The 19,104-nt window shown below is 37.8% G+C and overlaps 1 protein-coding gene across 3 annotated transcripts in view; it reads left to right on the forward strand.

Annotated features, from left to right (window-relative positions):
• Positions 1 to 17,128, forward strand: part of LOC114530600 (A disintegrin and metalloproteinase with thrombospondin motifs 9-like) — a 57,505-nt gene extending 40,377 nt beyond the window's left edge. For all 3 annotated transcript variants that reach the window (XM_028552186.1, XM_028552187.1, XM_028552188.1), the window contains 39 exons: positions 2,473 to 2,687; positions 2,887 to 2,970; positions 3,445 to 3,566; positions 3,649 to 3,689; positions 4,142 to 4,247; positions 4,494 to 4,637; positions 4,915 to 5,053; positions 5,188 to 5,298; positions 5,419 to 5,561; positions 5,641 to 5,704; positions 5,973 to 6,075; positions 6,316 to 6,440; positions 6,631 to 6,751; positions 6,898 to 7,035; positions 7,405 to 7,574; positions 7,654 to 7,780; positions 7,921 to 8,047; positions 8,241 to 8,451; positions 8,583 to 8,759; positions 8,904 to 9,071; positions 9,238 to 9,453; positions 9,649 to 9,813; positions 9,921 to 10,085; positions 10,239 to 10,439; positions 10,609 to 10,779; positions 10,977 to 11,132; positions 11,350 to 11,523; positions 11,859 to 12,029; positions 12,472 to 12,654; positions 12,805 to 12,975; positions 13,072 to 13,242; positions 13,468 to 13,609; positions 14,049 to 14,140; positions 14,241 to 14,335; positions 14,644 to 14,783; positions 15,074 to 15,165; positions 15,509 to 15,613; positions 16,124 to 16,206; positions 16,334 to 17,128. In XM_028552186.1, coding sequence (XP_028407987.1) covers positions 2,473 to 2,687; positions 2,887 to 2,970; positions 3,445 to 3,566; positions 3,649 to 3,689; positions 4,142 to 4,247; positions 4,494 to 4,637; positions 4,915 to 5,053; positions 5,188 to 5,298; positions 5,419 to 5,561; positions 5,641 to 5,704; positions 5,973 to 6,075; positions 6,316 to 6,440; positions 6,631 to 6,751; positions 6,898 to 7,035; positions 7,405 to 7,574; positions 7,654 to 7,780; positions 7,921 to 8,047; positions 8,241 to 8,451; positions 8,583 to 8,759; positions 8,904 to 9,071; positions 9,238 to 9,453; positions 9,649 to 9,813; positions 9,921 to 10,085; positions 10,239 to 10,439; positions 10,609 to 10,779; positions 10,977 to 11,132; positions 11,350 to 11,523; positions 11,859 to 12,029; positions 12,472 to 12,654; positions 12,805 to 12,975; positions 13,072 to 13,242; positions 13,468 to 13,609; positions 14,049 to 14,140; positions 14,241 to 14,335; positions 14,644 to 14,783; positions 15,074 to 15,165; positions 15,509 to 15,613; positions 16,124 to 16,204 — 5,327 coding nt within the window. In that variant the 3' untranslated portion in view covers positions 16,205 to 16,206; positions 16,334 to 17,128. The remainder of the gene's footprint in view (positions 1 to 2,472; positions 2,688 to 2,886; positions 2,971 to 3,444; positions 3,567 to 3,648; positions 3,690 to 4,141; positions 4,248 to 4,493; positions 4,638 to 4,914; positions 5,054 to 5,187; positions 5,299 to 5,418; positions 5,562 to 5,640; positions 5,705 to 5,972; positions 6,076 to 6,315; positions 6,441 to 6,630; positions 6,752 to 6,897; positions 7,036 to 7,404; positions 7,575 to 7,653; positions 7,781 to 7,920; positions 8,048 to 8,240; positions 8,452 to 8,582; positions 8,760 to 8,903; positions 9,072 to 9,237; positions 9,454 to 9,648; positions 9,814 to 9,920; positions 10,086 to 10,238; positions 10,440 to 10,608; positions 10,780 to 10,976; positions 11,133 to 11,349; positions 11,524 to 11,858; positions 12,030 to 12,471; positions 12,655 to 12,804; positions 12,976 to 13,071; positions 13,243 to 13,467; positions 13,610 to 14,048; positions 14,141 to 14,240; positions 14,336 to 14,643; positions 14,784 to 15,073; positions 15,166 to 15,508; positions 15,614 to 16,123; positions 16,207 to 16,333) is intronic.
• Positions 17,129 to 19,104: the final 1,976 nt, after the last annotated feature.

Genomic DNA, 19,104 nt, shown 5'->3' on the forward strand with positions numbered 1-19,104 from the left:
TCTCTGTGCTCTTAAATGGTGGTTTTTCAAATTGGCTCTTAATGTATAAAATGCTTTTCAAACATTTTGGTATCTTATGGCGATAATTAGGCATTGGTATTGCATTGCAAGTTGCGGCAAAAATTTACCCCATCTTTAGGTTGTTCTCAAAAGAAACTGGGTGGGAAAGGCATCCAAATCTTTCATTGCCAAATAGGATGTTTATCGAGCGCTATACATGAATACCAATCGATAACATACTCATACTGTGTGAACATTTTTAAAGCAGACAAAAAGTCTAAGTAGTAAATAATGATATCTTGTCACAGACATTACCAGCTAACGCCATACAATGAACACTTCCGTTCACCGGGCCTGATTATCTGTTTAAATTTATATCAAACAGACCCCTATTGAGCTGCAAGTTATTCACTAAACTTCCATATCCTCGGGGTTAAGATTTCCAGTTCGATAAAATTGTTTGAAAGAAGAAATATATATATCACAGGTTCGCAGAAATGCTATAATATAGTTTGGTAGTGTAGTTGAATCAACTGTAAGCCATGGCATTTACATCGTTGAGTATCAAAATCACTATTACCTCCTGTTGATAAATACAACGCCTGTAGTTCTGTCCTAGAGGTTTAATATGCGCTAATTTTCCACCTTAGAAGGGAAGGAAAATCTATTACTCGCTATGTTATCAAATAGTCCAAGTCCTTTTCGATTGTAGGGAATTATGGCTTTGAACTGAAAGACTGAAAAATCCACAACGAAAATTCAATTATCTAATCTTTGTTTTACATGCATGGGTATATAACAAAGGAAAGACTATATACATAGCCGGAAATACAGTTATTGGGAGGCTATAATTGTTGTTTTATCAGTTTTACCTCTCCTTGACTTCCTAAGCAGCAGAAAAAATGCTTTACACAATTTATCTCGCGTATTGTACTGCGGTATGAAAACATTTCACTTGTATAGTATTAAAATAATAAAGAAAACATTGTCGCGTCAGAGATTGAGGGACTTCACCGTCTTTTATATGCTTAATGTAAACAATTTATTTTATAAAAAACTTCGCTGCTGCGCGATATTTCAATATTTCTCGAACTTTCAGCATGATCACGGCGTGCCTGCACTAAAACTGATTTACTATCTGGGTGGCCTGTGTTTACTATCAAGCTATACGATCACACTGTTGAAGTTTTTCTTGGCAAAGTATGTTAACGCAAGCGTAGCGTACAAGGGTTGGGGGTAACGATACTCTTGATAAATATTTTACGAGCTCAGCGCCTAGATCTCGATTGTCACCATACACAGTTACAGTTCAGACTGTTCAGTATTATGGAAATTCATTCCAACACTCTTACTTCTAAAGTGAAGATCTATGTTTTCCTACATTTTTTTATTACCTCGACCTTTAAAACGTTGGAAATTGCATTTCCGGAGGTCAAACATAAGCGCAAAACATTCCGTTCATTGGTGGGACATTCCTGAGAACTTCCTAAAAAAACATACCATAATTTTTTATTTTTCAGTCTCAGCTTTATTTCCTCATATAAAGCCCAACAAAATCCTATATTCATGTGCATGTCAGCTATATGCATGTGGCCCTAGAATAGCGATTATTTCGGAATTTGAATAAGCATTCATGGTTCTTTGCCAGCTAGATTAGGACTAAATACAAACAGCTCCTCGATTCGATAAATGAAAAACATTAGGCATTAAGTATGGAAAATTAGCTAAATGCAACATTTTTCCAGTCTTTACACACATTTTAAGAGGATTTGCGCTCCGATAAAGCGCTCCTTTTTCGTTATTACATTTCACCTTGGGCGTAGTTAGATCTTTCAGGATATAAGTAAACTACATTGACAAATATTATTTTTGAAAACAATTCCTTAATCCTTGGTTAACAGGCAAACAAGATAGCCAGAGAATATTTTAACGAGCTTTCAATGTGTTGTCATCGTATCTCTTCTTGTGCGGTCGCTTTTCCCACTATGTCTTAGATATCTTTTTGAAAGAAAGGTGAAATTTTTCAAGCCTTTCACAACGACCACGTTTGCTTTTTGCGCTGTTAATGCGGTCATAAAGTTACAGTTAACCATGCATGCACTTTGAGCTTTACTAAGTGGCCGAGCCTGGAAATATGAAGCAAATATTTTGGCTACACTGCATGTGCGAGGGAATACACTTCAGTTTGTGAACGTGAACACGAATGTCGTATCATCCGAGATATCAAGCGAACTGTCATATCTCTTTAATTTCCGGACAGTCAAAAAGGCTTAGAGTTGAGGAGTTTTAATATTAAAAAACCATGTACGTTCGTACTTATCTTTAAATAGAGAAGTAACTGCATTGACGAAACAGAAAAGCAAGTTCCATACTTGCAAAAAAAAATTATCTACTGTATAACATGCAGTCACAGATAGTATATCTCTATTCCTTCAATCTATTCATTCACCAAGTATAATTTTTCTTCCACAGACGATGAGTTACTGGCAAACAGGAACAAAGATAACATCGAGGCTTCAAACCCAGAAAACGTCGTTCGTCACAGATCAAGAAGAGAGGTTATATTTCTAGGAGCGCAATCTTACCCAAGATATGTTGAGGTTATGGTCACCGTAGATAAATCTATGCTCGACCATTACGGCAGTGAGTTTGAGCTCAAGAGATATATACAGACAATCATGGGTGTGGTAAGTCATGCTTCTTACTGTAACAACAGAACCACCGAATAGTGTCATAATCTTGTTCACCTCTAAAATGCATTCCTGAAATGTTACTGTAAAAGAAACTGAAATTAGTGATACTGGTAGCTCTAAATGTTTGCATGCATTGGATCTCGTTTTCTTTTGCTTTCTTCTCAATTGAATGATAACTTTGTGCACTCTTTAGGTTCATGATATCTTTCTCGATCCAAAGATTGGCAATTCCATAGAAATTGTTTTAACTGGAATAAAGATACTGAAGAACGAAGAGGTATAGAGTAGAGTAAAGGCTATAACGGGTGCACAACATGACATTGTTTGATGAATAACGAAAAGCATGCTCTAATTTTTGTCCCTTAAAGTACCTCAATTTTTCAATTCAGGGGCTGTTTACATGAGCCCGGTTACCCGAGATTCAACGAAGTGTGAGATGATTTTGAGGTATTGAAATGAGCAGATAACATGATCCTGGCAGTCGTATAATCACCACAACAATAGCATGTGCTTGTTTGGTGTCATAAAGACATATTTCAATACCTCAAAGTCCTCTCACGCTTCGTTGAATCTCGGGTTACCGGGCTCATGTAAACAGCCCCTCAGTTATAAACAATTTTCGACTTCATGTATTCTGATAAAATTTAGACGATCTATGCATGAATGAATGAAAAAAGTGTAATATCAATTCACATAATTTGAATGCCAATAGAATGGGAATTATACCTTCATGCAATTTATTCAACCTCAGGATCTGAAGATAACAAGCGATGCAAGAAAATCACTGCGGGAATTTTGTGTTTGGCAACATAAACAAAATGTTAAGTCAGATGCTGATGCTGGTCATTATGATACTGCTATTCTTATTACGAGGTGATTACCGTAGGAACATAGAAATGAAAACTAAAAATTAACTTTCTGTTTTTATATTTTCTCATTTTGTACCTCTTCATAGGAAAAATATTTGTCGAACCAAGGGAAACTGTGAAACATTAGGTAGGTCTTGTAAATTATAAGGGAGTTCTGTTCATTGGTAAAGTTGTTTACTGTATCCCAAGATGGCTTGCTGTCATGGTTTGTCTAGTAATAAAATTTCTTATTACGTCCCATATACATTGCTTATTTAATCTGAAAACGCCGCACATTTTCCCATTATTGCTCATCGCCAATCATAGGGGTCATCATTTCGTACGCGGACCGAGGGAGGGCGGGGGTAGGGTCACTTTTTCCTCGGACAAAAAGATCATCAGATATAATTCTGCGTTGGTTGTGGAGCCAGCATTAAATTCTGGTCATCTCCCCCCCCCCACCCAAGGCTCCGTAATCAGTGTAATGTTCACCATTCCTTGTCCGCATTGTGCACTTCAACTCATTACGGTTCATCTTATATAACTCCAAGAACGTTCACTATGTTGCTTCAGTTATGTGATGTTCTTTCTTTTCAACAGGTCTAGCCGAACTCGGAACGATGTGCGACAGTGCTCGTAGCTGTTCGATCGTGGAGGACAATGGCCTTGGAGTTTCTTTTACCGTCGCTCATGAACTAGGACATGTGTAAGATATACATACCTTTCAATACAAGGGACATAACAATATATAATCGAACTTGAAGAAACATGAAGAAACATATTGGTCAAGGGTGAAATGGAATTGACCAAATCTATTTATGAAGTGAATGAGGGAGAAATATATCTGAAGCCTGATTTGATAATGAAAAGATATGAACGGAAGCGAAATGATTATGGCAATTTTTGTGGAGCTTTCAGATATCTTAAAATATGTTATGTTGTTATGTTTTAGGTTTAACGTAGGTCATGATGCAGTCGCCAAGAAGTGTGTAGGTGGAAAGAACGGCCTTCATGTTATGGCGCCATCCGTCAACCTCCAAGCAATACCATGGAGTTGGTCTGCGTGTAGTCGACAAGAAATCACGGAATTCTTAGAGTGAGTATAAACCTCTATCCCAGGCCGTTCCGTTGAGTTCCGTTCAAGGAAAGAGGACCTAGGGTTCAGTTGTATCGCTACTTAAACAATTGTGAAAGGTAGAGGCATTTTAGTCAGTGTTCGTACGTTTGACCATTTAGAAAAGACCAGCTGAACCAAGGCCCTTTCTTGCCAAAATCCAAAATCAAGGAAAGAACGAGTTCAAACAAATGATGATCTTTCTTTTGAATATGCTCGTTCCTCTTTTGGTAAATTTACTCTAGATTTCTATTTTTAGACGTGGTCATGATAGATGTTTGATGGACAGGCCCCAATATCAGTTTAGAAAATCAGAGCAATTACCAGGCGAGGTGTACAGTCCCACCATGCAGTGCAAACTCACGTATGGGAAGAATTCTTCATTGTGTCGCTTCAAGGTAAGACATAAAACAACGTATTGGGATAATTTCCTGTAAAGTATTAATAGCTTGCGGTATTTTCGCTTCAACCTGTTTTTATCTAAACCGTTATTTGGTCAACTTTTCAAATTAGGTGCTCTCTTTTTTCGCAGACAAAATCTTGCAGGCGACTCTGGTGTGCTGTGAAATTCCCAAATGGCCGTGAAGGATGCCGGACCCACGGTATGCCCTGGGCTGAAGGCAGTTCTTGTGGGACAGGAAAGGTCAGTTTGAATATTTCCTGTCCACGTCTTTCTCTGACTCCTTTTCTAGCATTATCAGACTTATTTCAGGTAGCAATAACTATTTTGCGCAACTCCAATAGCTGTCAGTTTCATTTTTAGTGGTGTGTCCGTGGGGCGTGTGTGCGTAAACAAATCAATGAAAAAATAAACGGGGCGTGGTCGCCGTGGTCTTCATTCGGCCCTTGTTCCCGAACATGTGGTGGAGGTGTCACTTTCTCGTCTAGAGCGTGTAATAATCCGAGGTAATTATTTTCCCTATTTTTCTCGTAAAGAAAGTTCGATTGGACAAAAGTCATTGTTTTTTCTCGTTTACTTACACAGCCCTTTGCATGGAGGCAGGTTTTGTCTGGGAGCAAAAAAGAGATTCAAATCTTGCCAAGCTCAGGTTGGTTCAAATACACCCTTGAATGTCATTGTTGAGGCAATGAATATTTGTGTATAGCAAAGCTTTGATCAAATGTCAACTGTAAACTGAGAAAAGTCTTTAGCTCTAGTCACCACTTTAGCTTTATACCAGGTTCCCTGCTGCTATAGGAATTAGAAAACATTGCCAATTGCCATAACGTGAGAAATGACTTGAAAATCTTTAAACTGTCCCGTATTAACAAACCAGTTCTCATTAATATTTACTACCTTTAACTACCTTTTCTTAGGAATGTCCCAAGGGAAGTGCGAGCTTCAGAGCCGTGCAATGTGCAAAATACAACAACAGAAAAGGTCCTAGAGGAAGCAAATGGGTGCCAAGATTTCTGAAGGGTATGATTTATATAAATATATGACATCGGTGTACCCTCAGAGGGTTTTCAAATTGCAATTAATAACCTTTAAAAATACATCAATATACGAATTCGAATGTAACTGCCTTATTGCACGGAAACGTCCAACCCATAATAGTGTGGATTTACTCGGGGTTAACTATCCTCTGTTTTGGGGGGTTTTTTTGCTACTTTATTATACCATATAATAATTTATGGTAAGTATTTTTATTGATCCTAGGCAGACATCGATGTCAGCTTCTTTGTGAGCGTGTTGGAGGTGGAGGATTTATAACGGCTAAAGTGATTGATGGTACAAAATGCTCAAAAAACTCCTTCGACATCTGCGTGAATGGAATCTGCAGGGTAAGAGAAAATTATTCACTAACTTTTTTAAGTAATCTTATCGTGTAGGTTTGTCAACGGCGGTTGTCTCAAGAAAAATAAAGATGTGTGTTAAATGTCATTGTTGTTATCATAATTTTTGCTCTTATCGGTATCAAGAATTCTGAGATTAGTTATAACAAACCACTTCAATCGCTTATCTTTATAAAAGCTTGCAGGATGTGATAATGTTCTCAACTCAAGAGCCAAACTTGACATCTGTGGTGTATGCAATGGACGCAATGATACCTGTAAACGCACGAGTAAATCGTGGCACCAAGAAGTCCATTGGGGTAGGTCTGGGTTTTTTCCCTGGGCTTTGGGCTTTAACTTGTTATCTTCACCCACAATTGAACAGATTCTGCAGGTCTGTTTCGTCTTTTTTTTCTAGAAGAACGGTTATATTCCATCATGAGCATTATTTTTTTGAAATTTTAAGGGTACAACGATGTCACAACCTTCCTTCCTGGTTTCTCGTCGATCAAAATTGTGCAAACGACACCGCAATCTGAAGTAGAAAGGGAAGTGGAAGCTATACGTAGTAGACGACACCGACTTGGCGACGATAATTATTTAGGTGAGGTTTTTTACTTATGAATGTATTTACTGTATGAACTGTATTTTGTGTGTCGTATGGTATGAGCTGTGTATGAATTAGTTGGATTGGAGTAGCGTTGTTGGAGTGGTACGCAATGGTATATGTGATATAACGTCATGCTTATAGTATGGTATGGTGTGTGTGGTGTGGTGTGGTGTGGTGTGGTGTGGTGTGGTGTGGTTTTTATGATACGTTTGGAATGAAATAGTCGGGTATTTTTCTATATGTGATTATGGTATATAAAGATACCATGATCCATGTTTATTTTGCATGGACACATGTATTATTTTATACGGTAATTAGTTTCAAGTGAAGTTTTATATTCCAAACAAAATATTCTTGCTATAGTTCTTCTCAATGAAAACTATGGCAACATCCTGAATGGTGGTTACTCCATTAGAGGCGATTCTTCAGATTCATTTCATGCAAGTGGTCTTAGGATTACTTATTCCGGATCAAGAAGTTATCCAGAGTATATCAAGATTCAAGGAAAACTGACAAAAAAGATTCATTTGCAGGTATACAAATTGATATAAAGAGTCTATTCCATTTATGACTATTGCAAATTCACACCTCAACGTAATTCATATTTCGCAGGTTCTGTCGGTGGAAAAAGTGGAGGCTCCCAAGATAACGTACACGTATCTGAGTCCGGTAGAAAAGCCTGACACGTTTATTTGGGACAACAAAGGACTTTGGTCAAGATGTAGCCAAAATTGTCAAGGTAATGAGTATGTTAATGTAGGTTGATTTCGCCAACTTGAAGAACACAGTATATAATGGTCTAAAAGAAAGAGTAGTTATGAAAGATTTTGTACCATTGACACCGAATTCTACTAATTTTCAGTGATTTTTTTTCAAAAGGATTTCGAACAAGAAAAATTGTTTGCAAACGCGAACGGGATGGTTTGGTGGTACCCAATGAAAAATGTAATCAAACTAACAATCTTACAACGATTAGAGAAAATTGTAATACGGAATGTCTCTTCAAGTAAGTTTCTTTTGTTTGAGTGTTTCCTTCTAACCCCAGTAAAGAATTGAAGGATAAAACCATCCAGAAAAATTATTTTGTAGTAACCATTCATGTGCGACTTCTACAGTAATCAATTTAGAAGTGATAGCTAGCAAACTACCTGAAGGTTACCTAACGTTTCCTTAAAGTAAATTGTATTGTTTTAAAACAGGTGGATGGTCTCAAGCAAAGGTACATGTCAACCCGGTTGTGGGCCTGGGACACAGAGAGTATACTTTAGGTGTGTGAAGCACCACATAACTTCAGGAGCGAACCTAGTCCGACCCAATAATGATTGTCGTCTAATTATCAAACCTCCATCTGAACAGCCATGTGAAGGCACATGTGACAATGTTCTTTGGGTGTACTCTCGATGGACAGAGGTGAGTGATGTATTATAAGGGGATTTTCATAGTGACAACGAATGCAGCGCACTCAGAAACGTGCCTCAGTGAGCTCTCAATACACTGGCAGACTAGCAACATCACCCTAAAACCTGTATGCTGTTTTTTAGTGTTCCCGGTCATGTAATGGTGGAGTCCAGAAACGCCGTATCACTTGCGTTGAAAAGAACCCGGATGTGCGAAAAGAACTACCCGAATCCATGTGTTCAAAAATTGAGAAACGATCAGCTATACGAGCCTGCAATACACTCCGCTGCCCAACATGGAGAACTGGAAGATGGAGCAGGGTATGTACTTAGTAAGAATGTCATTGGTGGTTTACCCAACTTTTGTTGTGTAGTAGAGTAAAGCACTGGCTATCACATTCGTTTATACCTGTAAGTTTTACCGCAATTGCACTAAGCACTGACGAAATTTCTAAACTTATATAGTGTTCAACGGCATGTGGTGAAGGATATCAAAGAAGAAAAGTTGTTTGTCATTGGAAAGGAAATAGGGCGGTGGAAGACGAGGCCTGTGATATGACAAAGAGACCGAGGGAAAGACAGAATTGTCGATTAAAGGCGTGCCCACATTGGGAGTATGAAGAATGGTCAGATGTAAGTCGAAGCAAATCGTTCGACCACCAACACTATAGTGTTGTTGTTGTTTATATTTGAATCGTCTCCATTACAATGACTATGATTATTACCACACTCAATATTGTCACAGCATCCTCATCCCATCAGGCTAGTACCACCATTAACGACCCATAATTGTATTTAGTGTTCAACCACGTGCGGACAAGGTAACCAAATACGTCTGGTACGTTGTACAAATGGAGATGGTGAAATATTGAGGGAGGAAGATTGTGTTTCCGAAGATAAGCCGATATCACGCCGAGAGTGTCAGGATTTACCTGTCTGTGATAAGACCGTGTTCTTGATCACCAGGATCGCTGACCAGGGACCTGTCAAGTGGGTCACTAAACGCTGGGAAGAGGTAATTGAGCTAGTATGAAGGGTAATCAAATGCAACATCATTTTATTCGAGGTGCAATTCCAGTAGTACGTATCAAAGGCTGAAATTATAACCAGTTTACATGCCTATATACCGGCGAATGCCTCGGCATAATTTGTCTAAATATTGAGAACAAATACATCAAAAATTCAATCTGATCGGTACCTAATGTTTCAGTGTTCGGTTACATGTGGTGAAGGCCGTCAGGAGCGGAATGTCAGCTGTGTGAATTCTAGAGAAGTGGTGATTGATGATGAATTTTGCAAAAATATTACAAAGCCCCGAAGAGTGAGACCATGTATTATACATTGTGGTAAATGGAGGTACACAAGTTGGTCTTCGGTTAGTTTTTAATTTCTCCTTCCTTTTTTGTTCACAATGACGTGCAATTTTCATTTGACAATCGTCAGACACACACAGTCGGGTGTCTAACACCTAGTTTCTTTCAGTGCTCTTCTAGATGCGGTGATGGTACTCAAGAGAGAAACATCAGCTGTGTTGACGTCAATGAAAATATCATGAATGATAATATCTGTGACTCCAAACAAAAACCACCCGCTACACGAAATTGCGTCAAATATTGCGGTATTTGGAGATATTCAGTTTGGACTCCTGTGAGTATGCGCTTTGAAAATGTGGAAAATCTTTATAGATACTATAAAGAACTTGCAATTCGGAATTTACCTGTTCATCTTATAAACTCCTAAAACCTGCTATTTGTAGAGCTAAACGGAATTATATGATTATCCAACATTGTATTATTTTAGTGTTCATCAAACTGCGGTAGAGGTACTCAACGAAGACAAGTTAAATGTTTTGATAGAAGATATCGTTTGGCAAACGAGGAGACATGCGATCCATTATTAAGGCCTGTCAATATCAGACAGTGTTCGAACTATCTCTGCACTCCAGCCAGAAAACTAGAGCCAAAAGTCAGCGGACAATGGAAAAATGGATCCTGGAGCGAAGTAAGTTTTATGCGAAATCAGACATATGAAAACCAAATTACAAGAAATTACGACGAGTTACGATGAATTACGACGAATTTATCGTATGAAAATCTGTCTTAAGCATTTAAACGCAGTCCATTTTCATGTTTATGTTCGTTTTCATGTTGATGTTCATTTATCGTTTTAGTGTTCAAGAAGCTGTGGACGTGGTCACAAACGTCGTAAGGTTTTTTGTTTTGACGATGAATCAGGAAAGGAACTTTCCGATGCCAATTGTGGCAAGAAACCCAAGCCAAAATCAGTTGCACAGTGCAACGTAGGAAGATGTCCGTTCTGGCGAGTAGAAAACTGGAGTGAGGTAATAAAACAAACAATAAACATTCCCCCATTTCCTCGTACGACTAAAACGTTATCATTTAAATCCATTGCATTTAGCACATCGCCAGTGTTTACGTTATTCGACACGACAGTATTTATGTCTTCGCACAGCGCGTGCGCAGAACAGACTCGCATCTCTTTAACTTCTTCATTTGAAACATCGTTTTATCTCTTCAGTGTTCAAGGACGTGCGGCACAGGTTACAAACGCCGGAGCGTGAGCTGTATATCTGATATTTCAACAAGTACTTGTGACAGAAAAATACGACCACCAACTGTATCCAAATGCAACTTGAGGGAATGTGCCGTGTGGAAGACTACCCAATGGACCAAGGTACCAACTATGTATTAGAATTTTGTGGCAATCGTGCTTTTTTTAATCCAGGGGAGTGAAAAACGGAGGCCTGCGGAAAGTATCTAGCTAAGATGTTATAGATATGATAGTATGTACTCTGGTAAATTAGCATCAAATGTGCCATAACATGTGCTTAAAATAGACAAAATTTTCAATGGTTCGCGAAGTTTACTTTACTTTATGTTAAAATTTATAGTGCTCTAGGACATGTGGTCTTGGGGCGGTGTCTCGCACGGTCTCTTGTTCAAACAGCACGGATCAACTCCCTGATGAAAATTGTGACCGGAAATTGAGACCATCGATTATGAAGTCTTGTTACCTCAAAAATTGTCCACCTAATGTACGCTGGGTCAAAGGAAAGTGGAATCCAGTAAGTATTTCGTGCAGTCGTCCAAAAGTACAAAATCAGGCAATGTTATAAATTTTCTAGTTCCCACATGAGGATCTAACATCGATACGAGCTCCCTTGCTTATAATTTCCATGTAATATGGCATATTTAACCTTACAACGCATCATTGAGGCCATTGAGTTATGCACCTACATCTGGTGTGTTCCAATACAGCGTGACAGTGTCTTCGAACATTAGAAATAGATATAAAGTTACTTCGGTATGGTTCTAGCCATAGAAATGTTTCGTTAAAGCCTTAAGGGAGGGCTTTCTATCTAAGGCGAAAAGCTCAGAATTGATGGACTTTGTCTTCCAGTGTTCTGTTCAATGTGGCGAAGGTGTGAAACAAAGAAATGTTTGGTGTGAAGACCTATATCGCCAACGTGTCGCTCCATCAAGATGTAGACATTTGAGGCGTCGACCTCGCACAGTAAAAACCTGTAGGAGAAATACGTGCGGTATTTGGGAGACAGGGCTATGGGGAAAGGTGAATACTTTCATTCTATTAATAATTGACCACCCGTACTTAATATTTACATTTTCTGGAACATTCCTTTTCCAACACTTTCAGGAAACAGTCGGTTAAACGTTTTTTACTGACTAAATATATGTAGATGAGAAATTATAATAAGGCAAACAAGGGCTAATTTTGCTAGTTTCGCACGCTTGTTGAGTGGCTGTATCGTATACACTAGGGAAGAAAGATATGGGATATACATTCTACCTTAATGCATGCAGCTAGAAATGTTGATAAACGAAATTGAAGTTATTCGTAGGATAGTCTTGAATAGAGATAATTTCCTTTGTTGGTATCAAATCACAGGTTATTCATCTTGTCATGACACATTCGCCTTCTTTTCACAAACACTTCACTCGTCACGTGAACAGTTCGAAAAGCGAAAACTTTTTCACACGATATTCATTTTTAGTGCTCTAAAAAATGTGGACAAGGTAAAAGTGAGAGAAGTGTAAGATGTCGAAGAAGTAGCTCGTTTGTCAGCGATCAGTTCTGCTCAAACCGAGTGAAGCCGGCACAAGAAAAGTCTTGCAACCTTACGGAATGCGAACCTCAGACTGATGGTTATAAATGGTTCATAACATCTGTCAGTCCGGTGAGTTGCTTGCTAACACATTACACAGGGGAAGAATAACTTAATTTGCACGATCACAACAACAACTGTTTTGTGTAAACTTTACGCGGAGACGCGTTATTTCCCCATAACTAAGTACAGATATTTACTTCATCTCTTTATCAACATTAGTGTTCCACAACATGCGGATCTGGTGTGCAATCTCGTATGGTCATCTGTGTTGATGCAAACGAGAGACAAGCGCCAAGCAAGAACTGCAATCCTGAAGTAAAGCCTCCCAAGCTCGTCACATGTGAAAATAGGGAATGTTTGCCCCAGTGGACTACTGGTTATTGGTCTGAGGTATTTCACATTAGCGCTGATCAAACTTTCATGATGTCCAAAGAAAGTTCTTTATAGAGTAGAGAGAATTTAGAGCAATGGTTTGTTTTATTCCAGTGTTCGAAGTCGTGTGGTGAAGGCGTTCAAAGAAGAACAGTGACATGCCCTGTAAACGATAAGAATACCAGTGTTTTGTGTGACAACGATAGAAAACCATCGCTTGAAAGACGTTGTAATCGGGGTTCTTGTGATAGTTTTTATACGTGGAAAATTGGGCCTTGGTCAAAGGTAAATTTTTTTGGCTTTCAATCTACAATTAAGCGCGAAATCTTTTTCAAGACTATACCTTTTGGAACTATAATGTTTAAATTATTTTGACATTATCCCTTGTAGCTAAGCCGAAATATATGAAATAATCGTAGATTATACCAACGTTACATGAATCATTCGCAACGCTATATACATACTTTACCACCGTGTATAAGTCAAGTAAGATTTTCCTTTTATATGCAGTGTTCAGCAACATGCGGCGAAGGAACAATGAGACGAGCAGTGCAATGTCTTGGTCGTAATAATCAGTACAGCAAAGAGAAAAGATGCGAACAGGAAGGTGTTATTAAACCTGATGTTATCAGAGAATGCTTACTGCCAAGATGTAAGATTTTACTTGTTATAAACTTTTTTCAGACATGTACACGTTTAACTGCACTGTATAGTCACTATAGTAGCGTTTGGAGTGTAGTTGAATGACCCAATCATGCAGGACACTTGGTGTCTTCGACTCTTCTTCAACCCAGCTGGCTTTGTAACTGGTTTCTATGTAATCTCAGAAAAAGCAGCTTTTCAAATACCACGTTTAACTGGTCTTTTTCGCCAGGATTGCTCGAAAGTCAATCTGTTTTATCGTATATGACGAGGCGATAGTTGGGTTTTCAGTTGATATAGGTGGCTGGTGGGGACAGATGCGAGAAGTCGCACTTCGTCAGAAATTTCGTATTATCTCTCCGGCGCTTGATAATGCTCACCTGCCCTCTTTCAACCCACCCGTGTGAAGGTTATGTCACTGCAACAGAATTTATTATATTATTCCTCAGGTGAACCACAATCATGCAAGGACATTCAAACGCAGCTGGGGAAGCAAAAAGATGCTGAATTTAATATCACGATAAGCAACAAGAAAGTTCAGGTTGGCAGTTTCCCTTTGATTGGCTTTGAGTTGGGGTTAATTCCAAGGGATTTCGCCGGCAAACGTCGTAGGTTTTATAATTTCTCTCCTGTCTCTTTAGGTGTATTGCTACGGAATGTTAACAAATCATCCAAAGGAATATATTACATTACGGTCAGGAGCACAGCATAATTTTGCTGAATATTATCATAGAAGGTGAGTGCATGGTAGCCTGTGATTCTCTCCAATCTCTCGCAACCTTCTAATAGTTTACAGCTTCGGGACTTGCTTAGGTAAGTTCCCCAGGCTAACGCTTTTATAAACTATTTCACGGTATTTCACCCGAGTGGCAGAATATGAAGGCTATCCCGTATTGTTTTCTGCAGTATCATACTGCATATAGTTACTATAATAACTGCATGACGAAACCAAAAGCATTATTCTTCACATACGACTGGCACAAATCATGTAACTGCATGACTTGTCAGCCGTAACGGTCCTCCAATGACTTTTTTGTATTTTAGTTTAAAAAATCCACGAAAATGTCCCTATAACGGAGCAAGGAATGATGATTGTCCACTTTGTCATCGCGAATTATTTCCAAGCTCAGGTGGAACCTATTTCTCCAAAGTCAGATTTGATGTTTCACGGATGTCCATCATTGGTGAGCATATTCAAAAATTACCATTAGAAATGGCATGAATAATGAATTATGTATGAACGTAGATATCTGGAATTTTTTTCGAAATCCATATCATGGAAATAGTACGGATGTTATTTGGAAATACCAAGGAAGTTTAAAAATTCCATACTAATGCCATTTTCATACTATGGGCATAGTATGGAAACAGTATGCATGGGTATAGCATACTTCCATGGTATGGATTTGAAAGTAAATTCAATTTGGCTATGTTTATGATTGCAATATTCGATTATATCCTTGTCTCATTATAGGAGGTGATTTCACGTTTGCAATTATTCGTGGAAATCATTCACCAAGTTATGGTACGGCTGGTGATTGTTACAGTAAATCTCAGTGTCCACAGGTAATGTATTTCACTCACTATTACGTGGATGTAAGGAAGAGACACTTTCAAAAACACGTAGTATAGTAGGGACCTCGGAGCAGGGGCCCGGTGGCTTGATTCCAGCCCCCGCCACCCAATTGTTGTCCAGTCCCCCCCCCCCCCAAAAAAAACTCGAAAAATTGCTCCACAGTCCCGAACATAGTTTTTTCTATATGGAGGAGATAATGGAAATTGCATTTGATAGTGAAGACGATGGCTTACTTGCGATAATATTGATGAGTTGATGATTAACACAATGTTACCATTGCGGCGTGTCGCTTTAAAATGTCCTCATACTACCAACCACGTAATATTTCTATAGGGTCGCTTCAGTATTGATTTAACAAACACAGGAATATCACTTGCACCGGAAGTAACGTGGAAATCCTACGGTTATTATCTATCAAGAGTAATAACGATTAAAGAGGTATAACTACGGGGTCATTACTCGAAAAATATCTGTCTAAAAACGTAGTTGTGAACAGATTTTTAAACATTTTCTTTAAAATTTCTGATTTCTTAATCTGGCACTTGGACAAAAATCCGCTTGGTTGATTATCGCGCAATAATCCGAGATTGTTCGACTAATCAACAGCGACTAATCAATAGTGACTAATCAATAGTGACTAATCAACAGTGACCAATCAATAGTGACTAATCAATAGTGACTAATCAACAGTGACCAATCAATAGTGACTAATCAATAGTGACTAATCAACAGTGTGACCAATCAATAGTGACTAATCAATAGTGACTAATCAACAGTGACTAATCAACAGTGACCAATCAATAATGACTAATCAATAGTGACTAATCAACAGTGACTAATCAACAGTGACTAATCAACAGTGACTATAATCAACAGTGACTAATCAGAGGCAAGAATTTTCAATAATCACCTTTGTAACTATACTAAAACAAATTATTGTTGTTCCAGGGAAGGCAAGTAATCACTGGTATGTGTGGTGGTTACTGTGGGGTATGTAGACCTTACAGAACGCTGCGAGTCACTTTATAACGGTAAGACCATATGAACCATTTTAACCTCACGTAAATTCACTATATAACGCGCAATGGTGACTTTAATACAACATCGTCAACATCGTTTGACATCGTCATCGGTAAACACGTACGTTATATTTTTTAGATTCCGCGTACAGAGTATTAGATAAATATTAAGTGTATACATCTAGTTTCCTATAGAAAATTTGTAAATATTGTAACATATTTATATTATGCTTTTGTGCATCAAAATATTCAAGTTTGTTTATAGTTACCAGACATTTACATTAATTTAGATATCCATAAAATCTAGGAATTCCCGAATTTGCACTGATAAGCAATGTATTTTATTTAATATACAGCAAGTTTTTAACAACATTTGGACATGAATATTATAGGCAAGCAGTAACATGAACTTATATATCTCGCAGCCTCACTCAAAATAAACAACACAGCCACAGGGTGTTTAGCCAACGAAAATCGAGGTACACAATTTGATATAGGTATAACTGCTTGCTATAAATTAGATATAGCTACAAGGGAAGTAGATCTCTTAATACACATAATTCAAATTTTAGCATTTTATCTTTGGCGATAAAGATTAAAGTGAAACATTTTGTTCAATTAACTGAACACAGAATAATAAATTGTTGTTAAATATTGCGTAATTTTTACAACGACTTCTCTAACTATTTACTAAACTAAGTTTTGAAATACTTAAATAATTTTAGAATTATCTAGTTTTGATAGGATTAAACTTGTGCCGAACACGTTGGAAATTTACTTTTCAAGCCCGGTTTCCGTATATACTGATTGTAGTCAACTAAATAATAATTGAAGACGTAAAATTATTCAAAAACGTACGTATAGAATTTTAGTGTTTACACATTATTAATCACCGACAATGGAACTCGATCCCAGGAGATTGTCAGGGCTGTTCATTTTGACTTCGTAGATGGTTCTTCAGCATGCACCAGAGGCTTTTGACCATCAAGAGATGCTGCTGAGCGTCTACAAATACTATTATAATAATAATATTATGGAAACCTGGATTTAAAATTAAATTGAAGATGTTTTCGGTTCAATATGTATTTATCGTTTAAAGAATAAATAGTCTATAATTTCTTGCTTTTTTCTTTTGACTTTGTTGTTGAAATCTCTATTAAGTACCCTATAGAATGAAATCATAACTATATATACAACGTGTATATATTGAAACATTTTTTGTTAGACTGAATATAAAAATGTTTCAGCGCGAGTTCACTGGTTTCAGCACTCTTCCAACCTAAATCAAGTGTGTTTTTTTATAGTTAATGCATCTTAATGAAGTCCAGGGCACTTCTAATACGATATAAGCGTTATGGTAGACTATTTTACCGCGCCCGAAATGTGTGTGAATGCAGTAAGATGGCTAAATGAGAGGGCAGGGAGAAGGGTAGAATGTTAGCAAACTGGAATTTGAAAACGGTCGGTGTTTTGTAAGACAACTGCAGTAGAACGAGAGAGATAGCAATAAATCTACTTGCTCTGATACGCAATACTTAGGTATATCTCAATCTCAAAAGCCCTTTTGCGGTCTCAGAGTTCAAGGTTTACAGTTTTAAAAGGACGACTCGAATTAGCTGTTTATCTCTTTATAGTCTTTATAGACCTCTTTATAGTCTTTATATAGACCTTTTTCACAGGATGCCACATTAGGCGTCTAGAGATAGCGTAGCATAAATTTTGCAAAAAGCGTAAATTTTTTGATAAAATACAATAAGACTTTGTTTTGTTACTTTTGTCTGCCATATGACCCAGTAATCGGCTCGCAAATTTTTTGTAGTGGGCAGGAAGCATCTGAAACTCTTATAGAGATTATAACGTAGGTGTAGTGGGTCAATCATTGGTGACATGCATAATTAGCCAATAAAGATTGCGCATTTTGGAGAGTGCAGAGTGTGTAAAAAACGCAACCTCTGAATTTACCAAGTAGCCACTTATGCTTGCATATTTAAAAGCATTTAGAGTTTTGTTTCCTAGCAATTCAGAGTGAGTTTCTAATTGTATTCAAGGAGCATAATTACTGTTGAATGACCACCACATTTAAACAATATGCATGTGTATTTAGGCTCTTTCTGACTATACCGGTTTCGCATGGTCATGACATAATCAGTCATATTCTGCCAAATAAACGAGTTCTGGGGACAGAGATACCGTGAAACAACTTCAAAATGTTGTCCGGTGACCATGTGATGATGTGAAACTCGGGATTCGCATGGGGCCGATTGTCCCAAAAAAGTCCCCCCTATTGAAATGAAGCATTTGTTGGTTTTAATCAAGATTGAGGCATTCAAATAAAGCGTCTCGCTTTCAATTGGGTCTATCATAATATTAAGTTAAGGCAATCAGATCTAACAAAGGCTTGATTTCAATACAAGGTGAATAAAAAAAAACTGACACCTTTGAAATTCAAATTAGTCGCATAGCGGCTGTAATGTGGCAGAAGTTGCTTAAAATATTTCATAGGTATACGAAGCATATCATTAATTAACCTAAAGCATAAAGTTTGTTCCCATTGGGAGTTAAAATGCATTCTAAGCTCTGTAAATACAAAAGAACAGTTTTATCAAATCGTTTTTGTTGATTGTACATGGAAATTGTCATATTCCAGCCATATAAGTTCGCAGCTAATTTGAATTTCAAAGGCGTCAGGTTTTTTTTACTCACCCTGTAGAGGGGACTTTTTCCCAACACCCTGTATACATATACATATATAAAACACTTTAACGACATTTTGCATAGTTAAATCCTAACTCAGAAATGCACAAGTCTGATTGGCCTATTCTGTTAAAACTAGTCTTTTATACAACTGACCCTGAAGCCAAAAACCGTCACAGTTCTTTATCCTGGTCTTTTGTTTTCTTTGTCCCTGAT

Source organism: Dendronephthya gigantea, unplaced genomic scaffold (genome assembly GCF_004324835.1).
Source record: "Dendronephthya gigantea isolate DGI-Jeju-01 unplaced genomic scaffold, DenGig_1.0 000064F, whole genome shotgun sequence".
NCBI classification, from domain to species: domain Eukaryota; kingdom Metazoa; phylum Cnidaria; class Anthozoa; order Malacalcyonacea; family Nephtheidae; genus Dendronephthya; species Dendronephthya gigantea.